Source organism: Cyprinodon tularosa, unplaced genomic scaffold (genome assembly GCF_016077235.1).
Source record: "Cyprinodon tularosa strain WSP-4 unplaced genomic scaffold, ASM1607723v1 ctg717, whole genome shotgun sequence".
Taxonomy (NCBI): Eukaryota; Metazoa; Chordata; class Actinopteri; order Cyprinodontiformes; family Cyprinodontidae; genus Cyprinodon; species Cyprinodon tularosa.
In genome coordinates this window covers 55,416-82,679 of record NW_024039471.1, presented here as the reverse complement: position 1 = coordinate 82,679, position 27,264 = coordinate 55,416, and the positions used below count along the sequence as shown (strand labels likewise).

The 27,264-nt window shown below is 38.5% G+C and overlaps 1 protein-coding gene across 2 annotated transcripts; it reads left to right on the top strand.

Annotated features, from left to right (window-relative positions):
* The first annotated feature begins 207 nt into the window (after positions 1-207).
* Positions 208-21,385, top strand: tdrd3 (tudor domain containing 3). Of its 2 annotated transcripts, none has more exons than XM_038269037.1 (14): positions 208-418; positions 1,988-2,072; positions 8,913-8,978; positions 11,442-11,602; positions 13,595-13,736; positions 13,874-13,945; positions 16,303-16,452; positions 16,813-16,965; positions 17,468-17,645; positions 19,122-19,247; positions 19,398-20,323; positions 20,408-20,533; positions 20,703-20,842; positions 21,161-21,385. In XM_038269037.1, the coding sequence occupies exons 1-13, from the start codon at positions 381-383 to the stop codon at positions 20,817-20,819; spliced, it is 2,340 nt and encodes a 779-aa protein (XP_038124965.1). In that variant the 5' UTR covers positions 208-380; the 3' UTR covers positions 20,820-20,842; positions 21,161-21,385. The 2 variants fall into 2 exon arrangements, with proteins under 2 accessions (XP_038124965.1, XP_038124964.1); XM_038269036.1 differs by having other exon boundaries at positions 20,700-20,842.
* Positions 21,386-27,264: the final 5,879 nt, after the last annotated feature.

Sequence of the window (27,264 nt, the reverse complement as noted above, 5' to 3'; positions counted from 1 at the left end):
GTGAATTGGGCGCTATATAAATAAACTGAATTGAATTATTTAGTCAGATGTACCACCAGATATGAATTAATATAACAGCAGTAGCTTCGCCAGTGTTCTTATTCTCTTTTCACAAGAGAGAATAATTCACAACCCTATCCAACTATAAAAAAAAAAAAAAAAAAAAAAACGAAGAATCTGCCTTTTTGATCCTCACGGCACCCCCTACTCGCTCATCGCTTCTCGCTCCGTGACGTATTAACGACTGGGTCATTCAGTTCTCACATCACCAAGCTTTGGAAGAAAATAACATGTATCACACTACCAGATAGTTGTTTATAAATCAGCAACACGGTAGAACTACTATTGTTTTTATTTGGGCATCTGCAATTTGGACGAAAATGACCGATTTGACCGAATCGCTGCTTAAAGAAGGCTGGTAGGTAGCATTCTAGCTCATGTCGCTGCTAGCAGCAGCTATGCTGACATATGGGCTAGAAGCTGAATAAAATCTTTTGTTTTCTGTTTTTTTGTAACAACCCAATGGCAACCTATCTCTTACAAATAATTCCAACAATATGCTGCACGTGAGCTTATAATAAACTTAGTTTATGTCATTAACTTCTGAAGAGCAATGTACGCCGCTGCTAGGTTAGCTAACGCACGCCTAGCATTACAGACAACTGCTACTTAATGGACGATCTTGTTTATACGGTTATTGATTCGAGAAGGTAATCCTTTTGGTCGGTTGTTTCAAATATTTACATTAATGTGTAGTTAGCATTGGCATTGCTATGTTTTCTACAAGCGGTGGGATCCACTCTGCACCTGTGACATTTCGGCATTTACTTGTGAAGAATAGAAACCAAGTAAATCAACATTCCTTTCTAGTTCTTTTGTTTGTAAATTCTAGATGTTCTTTTGCACGTTCAAATGAGAATACGGTGGTTCGGATTATATCGCCACCTTTTTTTAGAATGTTGTTTAAAATGTAATCAAACATCATCTTGTTATTAATGTTTCCTTGTTTGGTTTGGTCTGTAATCTTTGGAATGTATTAGTTTAATTAAAAAGTTTTATTTTTCCCTAAGCTAGAGCAAAGTAGATTTTGACATACTGTCCCGAAGTATCTCTAAGAAACAAATATTATAAGAATATATTTTTGAATATAAATATGTAGCATAGTCTCCTTAAGGATTTTAATATTTTTCATAAAACTTTTTTTTCTGAAAGCATTTTTATATTGACTGTTGTTGAACCATTTCAAACTAAAAACACCCAAAGACTAAACTTTTGGATACGGAGGAGGATTAGGGCCACTAAGGAAACTGAAATAAAAAAAAGATAACTGATTTTTAAATATTATTTCAGTTTAATATGAATGATGTTGAATTCTGACTTTTTTTTTCTCAGAATTCTGACTGCAATCTCAAAAGTTTGACTGTAATCTCAGATTTCTGGCTGTAATCTCAGAATTCTGACTTTAATCTCAGAATTTTGGATCTTAATGTAGATTGGTAACATGAAGGAAGATATGTGGGAGCACTCAGCTTCACTGACAAAGATGTGAGTTGTTTGAGAGGGCCAGTAGCAAATTGGTAGAAAATGATGGAATTAGGCAACTTTTTACGTGCCCGAAGGTTCCCCGATGATGCTATTTCATTAATGGAAGAGCAAAAACAAGAAAGCTTGTTTAGTCTCTAAAACAGAGGTGGCTACGGCTTGATGCTAATATTCTTGTTAGCTCTCAGGACTCAGTCAGAATTCTGAGATTAAAGTCAGAATTCTGACTTTTTTCTGCTTTTATACTGAAATAAAATGTAAAAATCAGTTAACTTTTTCTATTTTTTTTAGCTGCCCTAATCCTCTTCCGCAGTCGGAATAGCTGTATGAGTCTACATTTGTTTCTTTTTCTGGATAAAATCAGATCAGTTGTACTTACTTTCTCATGGATCAAACTGCTTAAATCCTGTATCTTACCCATGTTTCTACCATATCTATCATACAGGCACCTCAGTGATGAAGGAATAGCAGAGCTAAAAGGATCGGCAGAGAAAGTAACACCCAGTGATATTATTCGCATTGCACTTGATGTGAGTTTTAATCTTCTAAGTTTACACAATAATTTTCTCAATGTGCTAACATATTGTGTATTCGTTTTTTCTACCCAGTGGGGATACAAAATAGTTAAGAACCAAGTTGTTTTTTTTAAATGAGCAAAAAAAAAAAAAGCAAAACTGTGTCCTGAATCTTTAGTTTATTGTCTCTGTTAATGGCACATGACTTTAATGTTATTGTCAGTGTGGGACTATTATTGAAGGGTAACCACATTGGCTGTACATACCTTGGATGTAGAAAAGCACTTTGGTCTTACAACATTTACCTTGAATAAATTAATATAATTCCAATTTATCCTGATATCTGGTAGTTCTTGTTTTCATGGTGTGAATCAAAATAGTAATTCAGCTGTTATAATAACTACAATCCAATAGTATATTGGAAGCATGTTGTTTGTGGATGTTTAAGATACCTTGGTTACATAAATGCATAAAAAAAACCCATTAGCACTAGGGGTGGGTATTGGCAAAGAAGTATCGATTCGATTCGAATCACGATTCACATGCCACGATGCGATTCTATCACGATGCATCACGATACTTGAAATATTGCGATGCATTGTGATATTTTCACTGAACACTGTAAGAAAAAGATACAGCCCTTACCAGTGGCTGACTGGCTGGGTGTGATCTGGATCGTGTCTTCAATTGATACATAACTGAAAGCAACTGAATTCATACATAGCTGTATTTATTGAAATTACTTTTGGAGGTGTTGTCATGAAAACAAATACTGGACAGAAATATTACTATTACTGGCATGGACACACCAACAAAAAGATCTTAGGATTCATCAAATTTAAAATAACAAAATGAGGATAATCAGTCCGGACATGCTTATGACACAAAGCAGCAGGCGCCAACACATCCGCAGCGACATCTGCTGGCCTGGAAGTTGTATTCCACTTGGTTTGATTGATGTGCGCCAACCATTCATGTATTTTATTTGTTCATTTTTTATTTTTTTTATAATCGATTCTTGCCTTCAAGAATCGATTCAGTAGATCACAAAAATTAGAATCACGATTCATCGATTTGACGATTATTTTGCACACCCTTAATTAGCACCCAGAAACTCAGGGTTGTTCTCCCACATGTATTCAAAAGGACAAAAGTTGCAGTCTGGAATTTTCATCTCTACTGCTAAAACCATGACCTTTACTGTTCAGCCTGGAGTGCTGTCAAAGGATCTAGGGCGCCACTTGCACACATTCCTGCTCAGCTGATTCACCCAGCCTCCTTTATTCTAATGCAGAGGTCTTCAACAGGGGGTCCGCAACCCCTAGGGGGTCCCCAGAGGTACTGCATGGGGGTCGCGAAAGTTTTGGTTTATTATACTTTTTTTTTTTTTATATTCACCCTGCAATTTTTTTCCACTAACTGAACTGTCTTTAAATCCACATTAACATGAATTCAACACACTGTAGTAAACAGATAAATGGAGGCAGAAGATGTCTTTCAGTCATCAATGCCAGTGGCGGTTCTAGACCAAATGTAGATGGGCCAGGATTCCATAATTTTGGAATTTTATATATTTTTTACTTAATTTAACTTAAAATTACATTTTTCTATAAAATCTGAATTAGAAAAAAAAAAAAACACCATGCATTCAGGTTTAAAAATGAGAGGAATTTCTTTTGAAAAAAAGAAAACTGGGATCCAATCTCAATACGACACACAGGAGCTCTTTCAAGCTGGGCACCGTTTCATTCACAACACCTGACCCGTCAACCAGGAATCAGAATCAGAAATACTTTAATAATCCCAGGGAGAAATTACTTTAGTTACATTACTCCATCTGTAATAGAGTGACTATAGGACCAGGTTGATAGAACACTATTTCATACAATATATATTTAGGGGGTCCCCACTCCATCTCACCATAAGTTTGGGGGTCCTTGGCCTGGAAAACGTTGAAGACCCCTGCTCTAATGCATACCTGTCAGGTTTTGGATTTGGAAAAAAAAAGGGGGGGGATTTTACGACATCTGCTGCGATTTATCGAACTATCCCAGTCGAGCTCCATTATCCATTATATTTTAAGACTTGCACAAGAAATCTAACATAAACGCTTTCAACCATTTGCAAACTACAGTAAGATGATCAGATATTGACATTCGGTGCTATTTGACCAACCTGCTGCCTTTGCCTGTATATTGCTCTTCTCTCCTTCTCCATCCTCGCACCTGATTGGGGCTGCAACTAACAATTATTTTAAAAATCGATTAATCTTTCAATTTTTTTTTCGATTAGTCGATTTATAATCGAAGAACCAAAGGATGCTTAAAGAAGATGTTATGAAAATAAACCAGGTGAAACTACAGCTTTTCCACTCGACTTCTGGATAGAGACTATTGACAGACAAAAACCATTTGTTTTATCTTAAATGCAAATGTTTAAAAATATTTTTTTACAATTTTTATATAACTCCTGCTCTAAAGTGAGCTCTGTTAGATATAGCGGCCTCAATACATTCTGGTCAGTATCAGAATGATTGCATACATTAATAAATGCAGTTTGGAAATAAATTATTTCAGTTACACTAATCACAGCCATACCGCATACAAAAACAAATGAAACTTGAAAATTGTATGGTTTCCAAACTAAAGCAGCAAAACAACATCTAAAAACATGACAGCATTATTCATATTATAATTTTAATGGAAGTTATTAAAAAGGCTTGTTGTATCTGAAATAATATCTTTAACTGTCAGTGCTTGAAAAATAAAAACAACAAATAAAATAAGAACCTGGACTGAAAGAATTATATGAATGGTGCTATCTCTGCATCAGAAAATCATGAATTCAACTGCATGTCTAAAATACTGTTATTTTACATGTCAAGTGAGTTCAAAGCTCATAATATAGATTATTTAACTATAGTCTTCAATGGGAATCCAATAAAGAAATTGTTTCCTTCTTGACCTTTTATTTAAAAAAGGGGCATTTCAGACCAGCTTTCAAATATTACGAGGAAAGTAATGCTGAGCTTACTCTGAGAGAATAAATATATCATGCCACTCTCTTATTTTAACAATAACACTATTTAGTCAATAACTTTTTTTTTTTTGGTTTGTTTTTATTTACACATGCAGCTTTGGACCCATTTGGGTCAGTATTGAAGCACAATCAGACTATAATGCGCGTCAAACTAGAAGAAGCTGTTCTCGGTTCCAGTCCAACTCTGGTGTCCTACTATAATTATATATATATATATATATATATATTACGGGCATAAATTAACTTGTTGATCGTCAGTGTTTGGGCCAGATGAGGATTTCATGGTGCATGTTAAGGAGCATTAATCTGCACCTTCTCCTGAACTGGGCAGATATTGCATTCAGCGTCTCCTGTGTCAGTATGTTATTTTTAAGGTATGGAAAGGCAAGTTTATTTGTATAGCACAATTCAATACAAGGACAATTTAATGTGCTTTACATGAATTAAATAATAGAATAGAAGTTGGTGAAGCTTCCCTGTCATCCAGGTCATAGTCATTCAAAAAGTTAAAAAATAATCCACTATTTTCCAATTTTGAAGACGTTTCACTTCCCATCCAGAAAACTTTCTCATTTTAAAATGTCTGGAGTAGCGTTGAGTTCCGGGCTTATAAAATTCCCCGAACAAAAGCGTTGTTATGGCTTAGAAAACATGCAAATTGAACCGAAAAACAGGCCCACCCCTTAGTAATGGGGAGTCGTTAGCGTCACTGTTGGCCTGGCTGACCAGGCGAGATGTTTTAGTCGCCTGCTTGGCGATGAGGATTGAGATGATAGCAGGAAGAAATCAACTCTATGGCTGCTTTGTAGGTTTTTGAGAGCTGAAACCTGAGTCCACTCCCTCTGTTTAAGTTTGGTTTGTCTCTCAATGTAAACAGCTTCCTTCACACCCCTTTCAAACCACCCCAGAATACCGTATTTTCACGACTATAAGGCGCACTTAAACGTCTTTTTTTCCCCTCAAAATGTGCGGTGCGCCCTATGTTGCGGTGCGCCTTATGTGTGTTGTAACTGCGACTTTTGAGACCACCTCATTGAGGAGATGATGAAAGAGTGGCTGAATGTAAGGAGACCAGGTGTTTTTTTTCCACTCATCACCATCGCTGTTAATATGTGACTCCATGCGTGAAAAACATGGGGAAACAAATTAACCCTGTGCTCGCTGTTCAACCGCTCGACATCGGTGTGAACCGGACCCAGCAGGTGCAGCAGAAGCAGCGAGTTTACATGCAAAGTCAATGGTTGACGCGCGTATAGGTGCAGCAAAAGGTCCTGCAGCACGTTTTGAGCAGCAGGAGCGTTTAAGCATCTGCCACGGACTGCTGCTGCTCGAGATGGAAAAATTGAAGTTTTGCTGCTGGACGCGCCGCATCAACCAATCAGAGAAGCTGATCTGGGAGCTGACAGCGAGACAGACACAGCGCTCTGATGACATATGATATTAAAGCAAATGGAAAAGGCTGGATGGATGAGGAGATGATGAAAGCGTGGCTGAGGGAGCTGTAGCCTATGTGAGGAGACCAGGTGGTTTTTTCCACGCATCACCATTGCTGCGTGCCCATCTCACAGCCGATGTGAAAAAAAAGGTGAATCAAATGAACGCTGTGCTCGCCGTTATCCCGGGGGGTCTGACAAATGAAACTTCAACCGCTCGACATCGGTGTGAAGCGGCCGTTCAAAGTAAGGCTGCGAGCGGCGTGGGAGCGATGGATGGCCGACAGAGACCACAGTTTCAGGATAAGTGGAAGGCAGCGCGGGGCAAGTTACGCCACAGTTTGCGGGTGGATTGTAGATGATTGGACTAACGTGTCTGCTGGCTCTGTTGTTCAAGCTTTCGCAAAAGCCGGCATTATTTCTGAGGAGCCGCGCTGCACGGAAAGTGACTGACAGCGAAGAAGGGGAAATTGGCATGTCTGATTTAGCGCAGCTGTTTTATTCAGAAACAGAGGATGATGACTTCGACGGGTTTGATTAATACTTTGTAATAAATACATGAATAAAGCACAATCATACTCAGTTTTGCTCCCGCTCTATTTTTCTACCTGAAAACTTAATTCAACAGCAGCCTCTGGGCCGGGTCTCCTCCTCTTCACCGCGGTGGCTGGCAGGTGTTTTTTCATCTAAATAATCTAAATCTTGCAGCTATATTTGCTGTGATCAGTGGGAATTAAGTAGTTTTATTATGTTTTTAAGTGAGAAAGTCCACCTGAAAACGTAATAATTGCAGCCAGTTCATCCAGATTATCTATTTCTGTCGGAGGCGCTCAGACCCCCACATACCAGCGGTGCACCGACAGGAGAAATCCTTTCATCAGCAGCCTCTAGGCCGGGCAGCCTCCGGGTTCACGCGGTGGATGGCAGGTGTTTTTCATCTAAATAATTTTAGCTGCAGGCACCAGGATACCGGCAATAAAAGCGAACATATTCCGTCGGCAGGTTTCAGGATTTTAAGTTAATTTAGGAGTGATCACAGCGCTGTGTCATCTGCGATGTGTCTGTCTCACGGCCAGCTGCCAGGTTTGATTAATACTTTGTAATAAATACATGAATAAAGCACAGTCATACTCAGTTTTGTCCCCGCTGTATTTTTAAATACGCAGTAGAGGTATTTAAAGGTAGTAGAGGACATGTACCTGTATATAAAAAACGCGCCCTATAGTCCGGTGCGCCTTATGTGTGTGTTAAATACAGAAATGGGACACATAACTGAGAGTGCACCTTTTAGTACGGTGCGCCTTATGGTCGTGAAAATACGGTAGAAGAAAAATAAAAGCGAGTGAAGATAAAAACATATTACCTCAGTTTTGTTTGGGGAAAAAAAATTGTGATCTGTTATAAGCATGGCCAATGCTCAGATGGGTTCATACTCACCTGCAGCAGCGCTTTGTTTTTAAACACCATCATTTGTCAGTAGTTTCTATATGCAAACCATATAGGAGAAAAAGGAAGATCTCCTCATAACCGGCGTACCTCAGACTCCATTATGAAAGTTTAATCCATTTATCTCTGCTACTTTTTCGGTGGCAGAGCTTCCCGATTTAAACCGGTTGTAATGGAGACATGACGCTCTCCAAGAACTGTGGTGTTTGGTCCCAAGTGACAAAAAAAAGTTCCAAGAGCAACCATAGTAACTAAAAAAATGTAACTTTTCTTTTTTCATGCTTTGATTTTTTCAAAGGTAAGCAGGCTGATTTAAACTCAGGTTTTACTTTTTTCTTCCATCACCTCTTACCGCTTCATGAAATGAGCAAAGGGCCTGACTACTGGTTAGTTAGAGAGACAAAAAGTTTTATGTCTAAAAAGTTATAAAAAAAAAAAAACTAAACATTTTTTTTAATTAATGGAGGTTTAGGCATTAATGCTCACAGCCCTATTATAAATGTAATCTTAACCCAAGTGTTGAACTGAAGTTATGGGTTTTGGACCATATAGAAAACTACAAAATATGATCTGTTATTCATTTAATTTTTATTTTTTAGGTATTTTGTGTTTAGTTACAGAGATCATTCATTAGAGATTAAAATCTAATACGATTGGTGAAATATTTAATCAATAATCAGTAATAAATCAGTGTTAGGATTTTAATTAGTAACAAATAACTTTAAATAAAACTTCCCCACATTCATGCTGTGGTTTAATGCTGTGCAACTAAATGAATGTAATCAGTATTACTGTTTATAGGTGTCCATCGAAGGTAGAATTGCAATACATTTGAATATTTAGTGTCTCATGAAGTCTTTTTCCTGTTTCTAGTTATTTCTGACTGCTGTGATATTTTTTTATTTCTCTTTTTTATATTGTTCTATATCCTTTGCAGAGTGATCTCAGGCCTATTGGGAAAAAGGTTCTTCCATCCGATATAAATAGTGGAAGAACTGAGAAGGTGAGTGTTATCCATGAGTGATGTAAACATATTCCCGCTATAATTTCTTTTTCTGTTTTACCTTTTCTGTTAAAGTTAAGTGTCTCAGACCATCAAATGTTAATGAGAGATATAACCAGAGGATATAAAAAATGCATTTTAAGTGGATGAAGAACATCCACCCTGTGTGGGAAAACCACGGTCCTTGTTAAATCACAGATGTACTTACCAGGTCTGTAGAATAATTTATCATTTGAGGAGAACCTGTTTGATAACACAAGGTAGGGAAAAATGTCTCACCGAGATTTCTTTGATCTTTCCCTGATCAAAAGAAATAAAAGAACAGAGTAGAAGCATTCATTGGCATCCCTCGTTGGTCGTCTCTAAAGTGATTTCTGAGACTCACTGAGGCACCAGCTAAGGATTGTCAAAACACGTGTTCCCATCCTTGTTTTATTAATACACATTAAGAAGTAAGGTATTAGTAGATGTTGGTCGAGACGGATAAATTTAAATCAAATTCCAAAACTTTGCAAAAAAGTTACTTTTTGCTTTCTTGAGTGTTGACTGTTCCAAAAGAAAGAGTATATGCATTATAGATAGAAACACATTTGTTAAATGAATTCAGTGAACATCCCTGCATTAGAATGACACCACTCTTGTGATGTCACCAAATGTCACGTAACATCGCTAATACCAGCTGACATGAGAAAGTAATTACAACTGATCTAATTTTAACACAATAATTTAAAACCTCACTCCATTACAGATCTATGGTCTGAGCTGGTTTGCTACCTTTACTTCCTGTTTATTACAACCGAGTGTAACATCAACATACAACCACATTATGCTTTGCATCATCTGGTCTATTCGCTCCTACTCAGATGGAAAAACATCTAATTATTATATTATAATTGTTGATATTCAAAAGGTTATAAGAATTGGATGGAAATGGTTCTAAAGCTTTTAATCACAATTTCTGAACACATGGAGGAGTACTAAACCTTCCTGGAAGTGGATTTAGTTATATATTTTTTCCAGTAGAACAATGAGCATTTAATCTAGGAGTGAACACCTGGAGAAAGGGTCAAAAACCCAAAATATTGTGTGGTTTTATTTGTTTAAATCCAGGCCGGTGTTCATTATTTAATAAGTAGAAGAGAAAAAAAAAAGAAACTGGCAAAAATTACTGCTGACCAAAAATAACTCCAAGGTTCAATGTCCAAAATATATTTGGTGAAACTAGACTTTTAGGAAAATATGTTGTGTACCAATAAAAAAAGAAAAACGTAGAGCTGTTTAGAAGCTGTAAAATAACAGCAGTATTTAAAAAATAGTAAGAATAACCGGTCATTAAAGCATGCTTAGGTTATGCAGCAGGACAAAGAATGAAACTAAACCATCAAGCTCACCTTCAAAGAATAAAAATTAATAAATAACACTGTGGTCAGATTTAAATCTCATTGAGATTGTCTGCAGTAACCATAGGTCGAACAATGATGCTCAAAAACCTTCCAGTGAAGCTGATGTAATACAATACTGGGAAAAGACATAAAAAAAAAAAATAGTGAGCCGAAATAACTCCACAGTTTGGGACGACTCAAACTATCTCTACCTTCAGATTGCAATTTGTTTTTCTACACACAGCCTGGTGATTTGGGGCAGATTTTTCTCCTTAGTTTCTTTTCATTTATTTTACCACAAATTATGCACAATTATGTATTCACTGTTTCTTAAATGATAAAAAAAAAGATTTATGCTTTATCTTTATACAGATATCATAAGTTTGAATTAAGTAGTTGTGGAGTTATGTGTTATATAGTTGGGGATGGAAAATAGGTAATGTAAAAAATGATAAACGATATGCTTTTAAAAAAATGTTTAAGGTAACAGTCTAAATTCAACTTTTGTTTGACCTGAAACATTTAAGTCTAGCAAGTGAAACTTGTAGGAATTCAGCACTCTGACGTCCTCTTTACTGCAAAATGATGATGCACTAAAACCACTTATGGTTTCTAGAAGCACAACTGTGCTGCTGTTTTCTGTTGTCCATATTGCAATTTTCAAAACCTCCACTAGATGGTGCTCACAGTCCAGCGTTTAAAAATGTCTATTTTTTTCATCTTTTATCATTTCTTTTGGCTGTGATGCTGCTTTCCAGTTATTGTGAAATAATGTTCCAGCCACTAAAACAAACGTCCTGTTGTGAGCTTAGCTCTCCTCCTGTCTAAAAACCAAAATGCTTACTAAATCCAAATGTTCTCTGTGAAGCAGTTAGGGGAATAAACAAACCTGTGCTGTCATTGGCTTACAGAGGCGGAAATATTTACCCATGTCAATTTAGTTTTTTTATTATTGATTCTGAGAGTATCCTTCACTGCAATTAGTGGATATTATTCTTGCACCTGCTGCCAGTTTACCCCTCAAGCTAATTTAGCTTTTCTTTTTTTTATTGTTTTTTTATTTTATTTCCTAAATGGACAGTTTGAGGGTCCATGTGTCCTCCAGCTGCAGAAGGTGAGAAACGTCTCGGCTCCCAAAGACCATGAGGAGTCCCAAGGTGCTCCGAGAATGCTGCGCCTCCAAATGACAGATGGGCACACCACCTGTGTTGGACTGGAGCTGAAACATCTGTCCAAAATCAGGTAGGCTTCTTTGTTTTCATAAGCAGATGCAGTTTAGCTTAATTGTTTGGGAAGTTTATACTGATTCATATTCCCCTCAGGAGAGTTTTCAAACTATTTTTTAATCTTGTTTTTACATTTTCTTTCTTTCTCTCTCTTTCTCTGTTACTCTTTGTAACTGAATCTCAGAGGCTGTGGATAAAATGTTGCACCTTAGTGCACCTTTGTGCAAAAAATCTACACGAAAGGCTGCTTGAAAATACACCAAGTAATTGTAAATTTACGGAAGCAAGTTGGGAACACAAAGATCCTATGTAAGATCCTTTGGGTTACAAACGAGTCAAATGCTGTGCATTTTGTTAAACAAATAGATTTTTTTTATTTCATCTCTCCAGAAGGGCATTGGTGATTGTTGTGGGGAATGCAGGGGATATGAAGCCAAGCGCTTCTACATTTATTGAGGCTGCCAAGTCATTAATCAGTATTGATCTTAAATTAACAAACATGTACAGGTTTTCTCTGTTGTGAGTCCTTTGGCCTTTGCAACCAATTCTTTGGGAAAAATACAAGTGGATCAGAGGAGGAAAAGACAAGAAACTTTTCTATATTTTATTGGCTGCAAGTAACAAGGCCTTCACCTGGGAATGGCCCAAAGCAGAATCACCAATAATAGAAGACTGGATAGACATTGTGCTAGAGATCCACAGAATGGAAAAGCTGTCCTACTCATTTAGTGTAGAGAGGCAGTTCCTTCAGGACAGTGTTAAACCAGTAAGGTTGGATTTTTTCTGTTGACCCTTTTTGCTTTATGTTAATATTAATGCTCTGATTAAAATAAATCATTAAAAATCCACCCTTTGCCTTAGTAGTATTATTTAGTTTTTAACCAAAGTTCAAACTTGAAAAGCATAACAATTGTACGAATTTCTTCTGTTGTGCAGAAGAGTTCTTAATAAAATACACAAAGTTGTAAAAAAAATAATGAAAAATAGATATTAAAAAAAGGAAAAGGATTTTGATTTAGCAAAAATGTGTGTAGATTGATCTCCACATGTTTAGCCACTTCCTCTTATATTTAGCCCATGTGTAAGGTTTCTCTTCTCACTCTCCTTTCGACTCCTTGTCAACACTTTCAACCCTCACCACATACGTCAATTTCTCCTTTATCTGCAACTCCATGCGGCGCCACCTGATTTAACAACTCGCAGCCTTAATTACATCTCCATCCAAGCAACGGTGGCCTTGGTGATTGCTGCCATGGTGACTAGCCAGTCTGTACAGGTGGAGTGGCCAGAATGTAGTCCGTGACTTCCTGATGGGAAGAGAGGAGAGAACAGAACAAATCCCCTCTTTATGAGCCCCACACACACACACACATACACACACGGGCAGCTGACAGCGGCGCTTAATGTTTCTGATGAAAGTGTCCGCTTTAGTGCGAGGGAGCCCTTAAGTGGATGGAAAAGAATGATGAGATGGATTACAGGACTGTTCACTGTGTGAGGCAGTGATATGAAGGGAGCACAATTAAACATTAAATGGCAACTATACAGGTTGAATAGTGTGTTTTTGATTGAATCGGGGATACACTGCTTCTTATTTCTACATTACCATGACATGAGAGCACCATCTATCCCAGAGGTTTGGAGTGAGATCCCTAATTGTTCCTTTGGCTTCCAGCATCAGTAGCTGGAAATCCCACTAAGCCCCTGTGCTTTCCTAATGAGAGAGGCAGAGGCCTTATCAGGCCTGATGAGATAGAGGCGCTTTTAATTTACCATGAGGATGGGTGAGCAGCTGGGATTATTAATAGTCTCTCTTAGCTTTACCACCCATCTGCTGGCACTGCTCCATGTCATTTAGAGAGTGATAAGGCAATAGGGTGTTAGAGCTGCTAGATACAGTTCAAATGTGCTAAACCCTTGAAATCTGAGCTGTGGGCTGAAAATAATCATTCATGGCTGTTTATTTATTTGATTTGTTTATAACAAATGTCTTCTCTATGCCTTTCAGCCTGAATACACCCCCTGGGACGAAGGTGAAGCTTGTTGATACAATTCAAGTTAAAAACGGTATTTTGCTGCTCGACGACTCAAACATTCACGTCCTTGGGGGAGAGGTGGATCACATGGTGGAGAAATGGGAGCTTCAAAGGGTGAGGGTCAATCTGAGTTTGAATTATTACACTTTTAGTTGTTTAAAAACAATACAAAAGCTACCTCTGTTTGCCTCTATAGTTCTGCCCGGTTTATTGCTTGTCTTTTGGTTCTCTGTTTATCCTTCAACCTGCAGAGTTTGGCCAAACACAGCAGGAGTAACATTGGAGCAGAAGGTGGACCTCCACCCTTCGTGCCATTTGGTCAGGTGAGAGGAAGAGCAAATTACAAGACTGCATTTTTAGACAAATCATACTTTGCACAGGAGGTTTAATGCTGATGTCAAAAACTAAATATCTGGATATAGAATATAGATCTGTTTAGAATAACCATGCTTAGAAAAATAAAACTAAAAGATCTGATGATAACTATAAATGTAAAGAGATAAGAGTTAGTTTCTCTGATAAAGTGTGTTTTCTGAACAAACATGCTGACATCATTGATTCTTTGGCTCCTGGCTGTTGTTCTGCTGTCAGGAATCTGGGGTTTGTATTTGACAGCTCCTTGACACAAGAGAAGCAGATAAATGCAGGTTTTTCTGTCTGCTTAGAACTATTGGCAAAGTAAACTTATTCCTTAGACAGTTTAGTCGTTTTACTTCCTGCCTGTACTTCCCTGAGGGTCTTTATGTTGATCTATATCAGGGGTGTCCAGCTCCATTCATTAATGGACGCTCTCCTGCATGTTTTGAATGCTTCCTTTTTTCAGAAAAACTTATATCTGTTGATGGCTGATTAAGAGCATTTTTCTGCTGAAAAACCGAGGTGTTAAAGTACAAAAACATCTAGATCTGGCAGGACACCAGAGATTTGAGTCCCTTAGTCCCTTAACTGGAACTAAGTTTTTTTTTTTTTACACATTAATTTATTCACGTTCTGTCTGATTTTGGGCTGGTTTGGATTTGTTATTGAATATGAGAGGAGAACAATCATACAGCACTAAGGGAATTTCCTGAAAGCCACACAACCGGATTCTGAAATGAACTTTTTGACTCACCTGCCAAGTGGAGCGGAACACAAAATTATTCACTAAGGCATTATGTTAAATGCACACAAAGTTGCAGTAAAGTAGTTTTATTAAGGTTGTAAAGTTCAAAATACTTTTATCTGATAGAATGACCATAAAAAGAAAAAACCTTTATCGAGTCCATCAGTAAAAGCTTAGCCTTTCTTCCAGTGGCAGCGGCAGTGCAAAACTGTATCTTCATCTTTGTGTTGTTATAGCATCAGTGTACTATCAGTTGCTGTTCCATGGGTTGTTTAGATTCAGCCTGAGAGATGGACATCCAGTGAATGTGGCATTAACTGCCTAGACTGACAGCCAGCGATAAATTAATCGTGTTTGTTCTCTTTTGCATATTTGGTGCACACAGAGCAGCTCATTAGCTTAGCATCCTTATAAAGAAGCCTTTCTCTTTCAAAACACAGGCTACCTGATAGCGGCATTTTTCAATAAACTTTCTCTTCCCCCTGATGGTTGTAGATCCTCGCTCCTCATCGGCACATTGCCTTAAAGAAAGGCTCGGTTGCTCCAACTATATACTGCTACAGTTTGCCTAGCGGCGCAGTTGTTAAATGACGAGGTGTTGTGCTCTCTGTATGCGTGTCCGTCCATTGACGTGTGAGGAACAGCAGCAGAGGAAGAAAGAGACAGAGGGGAGGATTACCAAAATAAAAGATCAAAAGACGTGACTGAAGTGCAGCTGTGGTCCAAACATTTACGTGCCTTGTGGCGAATGGAGCTGTGGCACTAACTCACCAAATGAAAAAAAACTAGACACTAGTTAGGGTTAATTTCAGACTCCAACTGTTAAAAGACCGGCCATTATCTCTTGACCATCCAATAATCTGTTCTAAAGCAAAGCATGAGGCCCCCATGGAGAGTATTATAAGTTTCTGTTTTATTGTTTTATCCATTGTCTCTCCTGGCTTTAAAGCACTTTAGTAACTATTTTGTTCTTAAATGCTTCTGCTCTACGAATTAGCTTGATGTTGACAAATCCATGTCTAACCTTTCTGCTGTGACTGATGAACTTTTAGGATCTTTTAAAACAGTTGTTTCTCTTTGAATCATTAAAATCCTGGGCTGATTTTTCAGAAATCTGCTCGGGTGTAGAACTAGCCTAAATATAAATAATGTAGCCTTAGCCTCATCTCTAGCCTTGAAGTGCTGCTTGAATTCATTCAGGTTTCAGCTGAAATGTAGAAATTTTAAAATATTAAAGTGCACTGGTTCTTTATTGAGGACCTTTGCAATACATAAGAAGATCTGATCATTTTCATTTTAAACTTACATTTTCATTGATAAGATACAGTTCAGAGCAACGTAGTAGAAATTCCTTATTTTTCTCTGCACTTCCACCAGAATAGGTATCACTAATCTGATTGTATGGGTCCTATTTTAGAGTGAAACATTAGTTTATTTAGTTTTTTTCCCAGTACTTTATGCTCCAAAGATGGCTTTAGGGTTTTAACTTGCAAATGGAATCCCCCAGTTTATTTAAGGGTACATTACATTCTATTTGTTCTTTAATATGTGTATCATGTGTTCTTATCCTCGTCACAGAGGTGTGGAAGAAAGGATGATATCGACAGCAGAGAACTCGACCAGAGAAAAACCCTGCAGACTCAGAATGTGATCAAAACCGCAGATGAGAATGATGAGTTTGAAAAGCAGCGGACGGCAGCTATAGCTGAAGTTTCCAAGGCCAAAGAGGTAATTACAGCTGTAACCAGGGCTCATTGGCGTCTTTTTGAAAAGGCATGTTGTTGTTCTCTCACTTAACTGATAATGAACACTTTTCTGCCTTTCTCCATTGTTTTTCATATTCTAACAAATCACACTGTGTAACATATTGATTGCAGTTTTTCCATAGGCTGTTAAATTTGCTCCGCGTGTAAATTACATGAAGCTTATTAACATTTAGGTTAACCTGAATTATTTCTGCAACTCTTGAATTCAAAAGCATAATTGCAATATCAGCTACAAACCTGAATGTTTTCTTGGTTTTCTCCAACCCTGCTGATCCTTTGTCTTTATTGTTTTTTTGTTTTTAATTCTTGTTCCACTCCTCAGGGCCCTCGCACATTTGGTGGTGGAGGAAATGCAGGGAGTAATTTATCCACTGCAGCATCCTTCTCTCGAAGCAGAGACTCTTACCAGCAGAGGAGGAGAGAAGAAAAGGCAGACAGAACAGAAAGCCGAGCAGATGGAAACTATAGAGAGCTGGTGAGAAGATGATTATAATTCCAGCTAATGCTGAGATGTTCTTTAAGAAACAATCCTTTTAACATATATTGATCATTTTGAGGAGCTTTCTTTTCCTTGGAAACCTGGTTTGTGTTTCATTTTGGATCTTTGATCTTGATTGAGTTTCTATTTTATTGTTCCAGAGGCTCGGTAAGACATTGATTAGGATATTGAAAAAATGCAAATGAAGCCGAGTTAAATGAACTCGCATGGCGGTCAATTTATCTTGGTTTGTTTCATGTTCTAGCTGCTTGTAGTTACACAACTTTGGCTTTAATAGAACTTAGAGCAGAGAAAGGGATGATTAGGATTTGCCCCAAAACATGTTTAAAGATGGTTTAAAACTTAAAACCTCAACTAAACACAAGTTTAGGCTTTTTACTGACATATCTCAAAGTTTTTACAAATTCTTTCTATTTGCCTTCTTTATGCCGTATATACAGTAAAGATTTATTCTGCCTCTCGTCTCTCTGGTGTTTAGGTGGATGAACGTGCTCTGAGAGACATCATGGAGATGGGCTTTAACAGGGAGGCTGCCCGACAAGCTCTGATGGATAATAATAACAACCTTGAAGTAGCACTAAACAGCCTTCTGACCGGATCTTCCGGTGGCAGACCTGGCTCAGCGGTCCCTGAGCCTAACAAGACACAACCCAGAGGTTCATAAAATACACACACACTCACACATACCAGCACACGCAGATCATTTTCCGTGCCCTGCAGTGTATTTTGGATCTCCAAACTTGGCAGGGGTTAGGAAAAGGTTGGGTAGCAACGTGGCCGTCCCTGAAATGCACTGAAAATCACCAGCAGCCTAATTAGCAGTCCCAAGGGCTGCGCTGCGGCTTTTAGTTCGTTTATCAAGAACAGCATGCACTCTGTAAGACGGGCTTTCTGCCCCCAGCGCACGATAAGGTTTCAGTTAGATGTTGTTTTACTTCAGTTACGCTGTACAAGTTTTTCCTAACAGAAAATCATACTTTAGCAACTTGAAACTCACTTAATCCTATTGAGTTCTTTATTTTTTGTACATAAATTACACTTGGTCCAGAGGGCCTCTCCCTCTTAGCTAAAGTACAATGCCTGTTTAAGATGGGCTAAGATTTATAATGAACACAAAACACACATATTAACATTCGTGGATAAATAAATACATTTCTGATGCTTTTCAAATGCCCTACATAGAGAAATGAGCTTGACCTTAAACACTGAATGTTTTAAAACATGAGCTTCAGATTAACAGTGCAGGCATCTAATCGCCTCATTTTCCTTTTTGCAGTTTTATAAGGAAATATTTTAGTGATGAAGATGAGGAGATAATTCAGATAATGAACTTCTTTATATTGATGCATCTAATTAAATACTAATATAATTCATTCTGGGTGATGTATTTAAAGGATATCAGGTAATTTTGTTAATTGTGGTTTACAGTTATAAAAAGACCAAAGTTGAGTTTGCTAACCAAGGTTATTGATAATAGGATCGATAAATCCATTTTATTCTGTTTGATTAGAAATGAAATGAGCATCTCAATAAAGCCTGTAAGCAGAGGGAGGCATGATGTGATATAGGATTTCCCTGAACATGGGTGAGCTGACTTGGCATTGAACCTGGATCAGGAGGCATGACTCCGCAAATCATCTCTGACTAGAAGCTGTACTTCTGTCCCTCTCCCATGTTTCCCAGACTTCATGCCAGGGGTGTCAAAACTCAAGTGCGCGAGGGCTGGTATCCTCAAACTTGTCCCTGGTCCAACACCCCTGAATCAAATGGCTGAATCTCTTCCTCCAGTTCTCTGCAGTCATGCTAATTACCTAATAATTTGATTCAGGTGTTAAAGACGAGACTACTTGGAATCGTTTTAGTCCACTTCCACAACGGCTCCAGTCCAACCCATAAATGTGCTTTACTTGACCCTAAAGGCTGTGGTTTTTCCCTCCACTCAACTTTCCATTAACCTGCTTGGATACAACACTTTAGCTAGCTTTTTTTTTTTAGCAATGAAGGTTTTAGCCTTATGCTTCATTCCCATTTTCTTTTTAGTGGTGGGGTTTAGATGACATATTTATTAACATTAACAGAATAAAAATAACAGTTTGAAATGCTGTATCATCTCGTTTTGGGGTTCTCTGCAGGCAGAGGGAGAGGCAGAGGCAGGTCGAGAAATGAAGATGAGGAGGTTGGAGCAGGGGGAAGACCGTCTGGACCAAGCACTCTGTTTGATTTCCTGGAGTCCAAGATGGGGGCTTTCTCCATTGATGGTGGGTGATCGAATTTTTCATTTAACACCAAGAACAAGTTGAACTTATGTGTGAATTATTGTAACTCTGGAGTAGAAGAAGTTTGTCAGTTTTCTTAGATTTTTTTGTTATTTTGCTTTAGTGTCTAATGACTGGGATTTGTTTTCTCAGAGCCAAAGTCTCAGGCACCACAGAGGCAGCATGAGAGCAAAAGTAATTTCTCCAACTCAAATTATTACGCCAAAGAAACATCCCAGACCAAGTTCTCACACAGTGACTACAGACAGCAGAGGAATGACAGACCACCTCGCTTTCACAGGGACACAGATTTCCCCAAACCGGGCCAGGAGCCGGCCTCAAACTCTGCTCCAGCCCATCAGTGGAAGGGCCAGGAGAAATGGCCACGAAACACATCAGAGCGAGCGCAGAACGACAGGAGAGAAATCAGAGAAGAACAGAATGTTCCCTCTGTCATTATGGCTCCTCTCACACATTTAAAAGAATCTCAGCAGCAGACTGACTTTAGTGGAGCTTACCACCACCAGTCGCGAAATGGGAACAGTGGTAATATGTCCGGACCGCCTCACAGGAGAGGGGTGAAAGAAAATGTACCCGCCTCTAAACAGAGCAATCCAGCAGGCGGAGAAATAGATGGAAGAGGAAATTATAAACGCTCGGACAGAAACGAAGAGGCCAACAACAACAGGAGAAAAGGGAGAGGCGAGCGGCCAAACTCGGACTATTTTGACAGACAAAGAGACGGTGGACCGTTGAACTTCAACCCAAGAGGAGGAAGCTCTGGAGCTTCACAGGAAGTTGGAATAACAGAATCCTCCCGAACTCTTACTGGGGATCCTTCCCACTTCCAAAACGGAGACGTGGAGCATAAACGGACTGGGCCCATCAAGCCAATAACCTCCTTTCCTCAAAACAGGGAGCACCAACCCAAGAAGAACGCTCCTAATAACCAGGGATCTAAAAGGAGACAAGGGCAAGGCCGAGGTCAGGGATCCAGAGGAACAGAAAAAGGTTACGTCTCTGAACATATGTGGAAACCAGGAGACGCATGCCTGGCTCTGTACTGGGAGGACAACAAGGTATACTTTACCTCTCCTGATTATGCTCATAGATCATCGTTGGTCCTATTTCTATTAAAACAACCCCCCCTTTTTTTCTAAAAGTATTATCATGCCAGGATAGACGCTGTGCATCCGTCCGGCTCTACGGCTGTAGTCGTGTTTAGCGATTATGGAAACTGTGAAGAAGTCCTCCTGCATAACATCAGACCTGTTCCCGAAGACATGATGGTAACCGGTATACTATAATCACTTTATTATAGATATCAGCATTCTAGGACTCTGGTTAAAATATCAAACTGTATTCCTGTGACGTCCGGAAAGCTGATGAAATATTTATGCAGCCAATTCCGATTACAAACAGTTGCACGTTGAAATTAAGTCAAATCTGTATCAGCAGGAGGAAGATGATGGTTACTATGACAGTTCACTGGAGTTTCGCCGTGGGGGTGATGGACAGCCGAGACGCTCGAGGCCTACGCAGCAGTACTACCAGCCGCCCAGGGCGCGTGATTGATGTTTCTGTGTTTACACTGACAGGTAAATTAATGACAAATTGTGTTTTCGCTCATAATTACGCTCCAGTGTTATTTTGTACTTTGACAGTTTTATTCAATTCTATTTCTTTTTGTTGCACTATAGAAATTGTTTTTCCTTTTTCAATTCCTACAATAATAAGAATAGAGGAAAGTCTGTTTATTTTTTTTTATGTATAAATCTTGTTACCACCGCTGTTTTATCCTCTGCTGGCGATCAATGTCTCCAACTATTTCATGAAAAGATGCCCAAAAAATGCAGTAGTGGTTGTTTTTCTTTTTTCTTTTTAATGTAATAATTGACTTTCTCTTCCTTCTTCAGTGTTCTCGTCCCCAATGGCTCAACTTTCTGCAAGAATCTAGAGTGCTTCCTGAACTTTTAAGCATCAACACCCGAAGGACTAACTTTTCAAAGGGCTTGCACATGATGCAAAAATACAAAAAAAAAATCACATAAGCTCCAATTTCTTTTGTCAAAGACATATCTACTGTATATGTTTTAAATATTTGTTAAATGGATGCATCCAAATAAACAAATTAATAGTAACTGCAGGTTTGTCGTGTGTTTTGTGTAATAATGTATCCTCCTGTTCCACTCGGGTTATGAATAAAATGAAAGCATCAAGGTATCATTATGGGTGCTTTGGCTTTCATCTGATAGAAAATGTGTCGGGGAAATAACCCAGCAATATGTATTTTGGAGAAGCCTTCTCAGGCGGTAAAAAACAATTGCTTGTCATACAAATAGAAAGTTTGTATATTTTAAACATTATTCTTGAACAAATTGGACTTGTCTTCAGACGGCACCAGAGCTTTTACACCCTGCGCTGCCTGCTTCTGTCCTCTAGTTTAGCTGTTACAATTCTCATCTTGTAGATAATCATGAGCTCTAAAAGTCCATAGCAAGCAGACCCGGGCTCATCTGTTGTGTTCTTTGAAGCAAATCCGCAGGGTAAGACAATCTCTTCCTCCACTGTAATAGAGACTGTTACACTGCAGAGATATCATTTTGCACATTACAAAAGAGACTTTACCGAGCTCTTCAGGCCCTGCGCACACTCTGCTGGCTGTTTATAGGCGTGTGCTGTGCAAGAGATGCGGTTTTACACATGAAGGAAATGAACTCCACCTGGGCTCCAGTTTCTTTCTTTCTTACTAGCAGCAGGAGACAAACGAACAATACAGCTGGGTTCAGCAGAGAGGTCACAGTGTTATTCCGTATCAGGAGCCCAGAAGGGTTTGCTTTATTTTCCGATTGAGGCGCCAAGCGAGCATGCATGAATAATTAACCGCGGGTAATATGGAAACCTATCCACAAGGGAGGAATTGAAAGTGTTTGAGGGGACTAACCTCACGCTGGCAGGAAAATAATAAGGGATTGGTTTTCAATCAGATAAATGGTGATGCGTTGGTAGAACAGCTAAGCAACCTTCTCACTGGATTTAGTCATAAATCCTGCAGGCTCTTAAGTAACTTGGATTCAATAAATATCAGTTGCCCTTTATATATATATATATAGATGCATCTGGTATTAAAGAGGGATTTTCTTCCCCCTTTTATTACAAAAAAGTACAGTCCCTTGCAAAACCTTTCATGCATTTTTTTCATAATCGAGTTATAGCAAAACTAAAGCTACAAAGAAACCTAAACTGACACTTTTCATTAAAAAACAAGGTAAGGGGAGACCAACACTGCACATCTACCTGAAAGCTAGATTATTTTGTTGAAACATCGCAATGAGAGCGTTGTACTGTGGGAAAGCTCTTCACGAGGCACAGGGGGGGTTCCTTAGAGATAATGGAGAGATGAATGCAGCTAAAACTGATAGCTAACCTTTAAGATATCCCAGATTACATTAGATACACTATTAGGACAGAGGTTCTTCCAGCATAATGAAAACTAAACATACGGCCAAAGCTACAATTGAAGGGTTTCAGTCAGAACTCGAAAACTCAGCCATTCAAGTAAAGGACTGAACCTGAAAATGTTTTACAAATGAAAGGTGACTTTCAAAACAAGACAAGTCCAACTGTGCTGAATTTTCTATCCATATTCATCTGTTTTTGCTACACTATAACCCCAATGTGGGACAGTAAAGGGACTTCTATTCTAAATTTGTGCAGATATTTGAAAATAAATTTTTACAAATGCTTTCAAAGCCAATATGACTAAATTTGAGCTATTTTGCAAAGAATTGACTACATTTTATTTTTTGAGATTTCCGACGCAGCTCTTAAAACAGTAAAACGTAGCTCTGATCAGATCCCCTTTGCTGTGAAACCAAATCTTATTACTTTCAGAAAACACACATAAGCAACATGTTTCAAACGTGCAATTTGATATCTAAGCTTCTGCATATTAATGAGGCTGTTTGTAACAGTTAGGAAGCAACTCAGTGTCAAGACATGTTGATATGTGACATTTGTGGGAGAGCAGTATGTAGAGCCACGCTGCCTCTTTCATTCTCTTAAAATGTTCACTATTGAAAGTTAACAAGATCAATTTCTACGTTTCTGTAACAACAAATTGAATGATATCTTGGTGCTTTAATCAGAACAACTAGAGCTCAGAAAACTGTTCATTTCAGTTCTATTTTTGTCTTTAATGGTTGGATATGATCTCGAATACACGACCCACAACAGAAAAGTCTTATGATCCCATTTTACATGACAGGATTTACTGTCAGAATGAAACACATTGGGGCAGAACATCGCTTTTCAATGTTGTGCCTTGGCAGATTTTAGCATAGATTGATTGCATTTACATTTATATTGGATCATGACTTCTTTATTGTTAGCAGCACTATCCCCACAGAGCAGAAAAGTTCAGCATGCAGATTTTGGAAGCAAGTTCTTCTAATAGTCCAAAGGGAATTGGAAGCATAAACGGGTCTTTCTTTGACTTTGTTTTACTCCAATTACAATGTGTCAGGTATTTGATAGGCTTTAGAAAGATACTAAAAAACCGAACAGAACAGAAATTATTTTTATTTGTCTAGGTCTTCCAGAGTTGACCTTATATGGTGACGTTAAAGTACTTCCATTCGTTATTTCTCGGGCCTCTTTCACACTGCAACGTGATAGCCAACAGTAAGAGGAGGAATACTTTTCTCTTGTTAGGAAGGAACAGCCTTCCTTCCCACATTAACATCCTTTCTGCTCCGGCGCTCCGTTTCCCACCTGCCTGCCTCCCCTCAATCTCCCCCATTCCCAGCTGTTGGCCATTGTCTCTCTGCTTCCCTGACCCCTCACCCTCCATCTCTCCACCACGCTACCTTTGTAACACTGACATCTGAACCCTGTCATCCTGCTAAATGCGTTCCTTTTTACGTAATTTCTACATCGGCCTCATCAAACAAATGTATTCTTTGTAGATGAGGAAAAAAAGATTAAAGAGGAGACTGTGAAAGGAGTTTCTCATGGAGAAAATTTTCTTGTATAGCACCGAGTGGAACTGAAACAGACTTAGTGCTGCATCAATGACACTTCTTTTATAACAATGTTAATCACAACCCATTTGCTATAATTTAGGGAAATTACCGCTGACACTTTTAAAAATATGAAAAGATGCATTGATCTAAGAAAAAAACATTGTCACTACTGTAGATACCTAACAGATTAAAAACCCCAGATGCTGCTCTAGCGTTATTGTCTCAAGCAATTTCTTCCTGTGATGATGTGTGCTTCCCCCTACTTTTAGAAAGTGAGGGGTTGTAGTTTCTAAGTGAATGAATGATATAAAGAATTTACAGCTTTCAGGTGAACGGCTGCCCAAGAAATATGGAAAGCAATGGGTGTCATGCTTTGTGTGATTCTCTAAGCAAATACTGATTTGGTTTGCAAAGCCTAAGCTCAGACTTACAGATGTGAGCATATGACAGCGAGAGTGTTGGGGAAAACCACCACTTTTACATAAAATCAAGCTCACGGTTGCAGTTTTGACTATGGGCAAGGCATGAGTGACTTCATTTGTTTAATGGGAATTGTTACTTATGTTTCATTTCAAATCCCTAAGCGTATATCTGTTGTATGCATAGAAACAAAAGTTAGAAGCTTTCAATCCAAAGAGTGGCTGCAAATAGGAGGAGAAAAATATTAGCCTCCTAAGATAATGTCAGTATTTTTTATATAGATATATTTTCCAGGGCTATTATATAACCCGAATAATTTTTAACTTCCTAATTTTATTTGCCAAGCCTACAAATTATTTTACTTTGCACTACAAAGAAAACAAAAACTACCAGGGTTGAATGTATCGGTGCCCTGGAGAGCTGACCTTCTCACTGAGCTGTAGCACAAGCCACCATTGTGCAATGAGGTTCCTTAACCTGATATGCTTAACGCTTGTTTGATCAAGTTTAAACAGGCTTTTCTCTGAAGTTACACGTCACAAAATAAAAAATAATTCAAAACCCTGACAGATTTATAATTACATTTATTAAACTTGTTTTTTGTTTTTTTTTTAAGATAGGCACTTAGCTTTTCTTAAATGCCAATAAAACAATGTAATAGGAGGATTAGTTTTATAAAAAGAAGAGACACTTTTGTGCCAGGCGGAAGTTTGAGAGTATTCTGATGAGGGTTTGGGCATACTGGGAAGATATGTGAAAAGTTTCAAAGACAAACTAAAGCAGTCAGGATTAAATATGGATCTGGATCATCATTTTGTCTCCCAGGATGAGGATAAACCAAAACATTTACACTGCTGGTAAAGAACTCCTCCAATATCCAAAGTGATGTATAGTGACATTATAGACTCCCCCGCACCAAGCACTAACTTGAACTCTATTAGACATCTGTGGGGTGAAACAAAGGGAACGTTCCAAGATTGACGGCCATCAAATCTGAAGAAATTTGAGAGAATTTCCAAAGAACAGGAATGGGCAGGAATTCGTCTGGAGACACGCCAAATACTTCCCTTTTTGCTGCTGGCTATTATGCAGTACATAGCACACTAAGGAACGGATTTATCAAGATCCAATTTTGCGTGCAGTAATTTGCGCTCGCAAACTGGAATTTTGCGCGAGGGGCTGAACCATGGTGATTTAACAAGAGCGATTGCGTAACTGGTGGCAGGTGCAAAACTGTTGGAGACGCCCTATTTAAATGATGGTTTTGCGCGTTTTGTGGTTTTGCGGCAAAGTAGTTTGTAGTTTCTACAAACTAGTGCATTAAGAAATTTAAATCTTACAGTGACACCCAAAAAAATATATATATATAATATATATATATATATATATGTAAAGAAACAACTTTGGCAACCTTTATTCCCTAAGGTGGTATGGGGCTGAATTTCTACTTCACTGCAGTAAAAAAAAAAAAAAAAAACAAAAAAAAACAGGTGTTTTGTATTGGCCTGTAGAAAAATGCACATACCAAATGGCTCACAAGAAGTGACTGTGGATGAGATTACGCTTACCCGCAGCATTGGCATGTTGCTCCACAGGCGCAGGGGGAGAACCCCGACCCGGTCGGACAGCACTTCTGAGATTGGGAGATCCCAGCTCTCGATGCAACCGTACGCTGGAATGACCCAGATGCAAAGAAGTGCAATGTTGCAAGGAGTTTTGTGATATCTGGTAATGCGTGGGTCCTCCTTCTGGCTGGCTCCAAATCCATTCTGAGTTCCCCCAACAGCTCCAAAATGGCAATGCTGGATAAACGATATGTTTTGATGATCGTTTCCTCCTTCATTGCAAAAATATTCACACGGAGTGAAAAAATGCGTTCTCTGCGTCTCCTTGCTTCATTTCCATGTCTCCTTCTTGCTACAATAGCCGCTGCCATGTGTGCGCAATTACGCATACAGACCATTTGCACCTTCTTTTGAAACGTGTTAAATATAGAGTCAGATACCGTTAGCAAAATTGCTTTCAGGTTTAATAAATCACTTTGCGAGTGCTAAATTAATATATTTACATGTTCTCCTCCCACAATACGCACTTTTGCGTGTAAACGCCCCATATTGCATATTCATTGCAGAAAAAGTACTAAATGGATAAGAGGCGCTATTTAGCACGTTTTAAAGACCAAATCCTTTTAGCACGCTGTTGATAGATCAGTTTGTACATTTTTTAGCGTGCGCAGTGAAATAGCTCACGTTTTTATACACGCAAACCTTTGATAGATCCGGCCCTAAAAGTATCATGGGAGGGGGATGTTAGTAGTATTTTGACCCATACATACATACATACATACATACATAGATAGATAGATAGATAGATAGATAGATAGATAGATAGATAGATAGATAGATAGATAGATAGATAGGATTTACAGTACACTTATTAAAAATGAAAGGCTGACTGAGTTGAACTGTGTTTTGGAGATTCAACCCTAACGAGGAAGATAGGTGCTGCTTGTCAGCAGTAATGACTGCTTTCGCTGTGCAGCAGACCATGCTCTGTACCTGTCATTCTTCAAACAT

What these genes read in the sequence shown, in the direction of transcription:
- tdrd3 (XM_038269036.1), top strand. Translation starts at nt 381, where the DNA reads ATGACCGATTTGACCGAATCGCTGCTTAAAGAAGGCTG. An exon ending in TCGCTGCTTAAAGAAGGCTG is followed by an intron (nt 419 to 1,987) that starts GTAGGTAGCATT and finishes TCTATCATACAG; the next exon opens with GCACCTCAGTGATGAAGGAA. An exon ending in TAACAAGACACAACCCAGAG is followed by an intron (nt 17,646 to 19,121) that starts GTTCATAAAATA and finishes GGTTCTCTGCAG; the next exon opens with GCAGAGGGAGAGGCAGAGGC.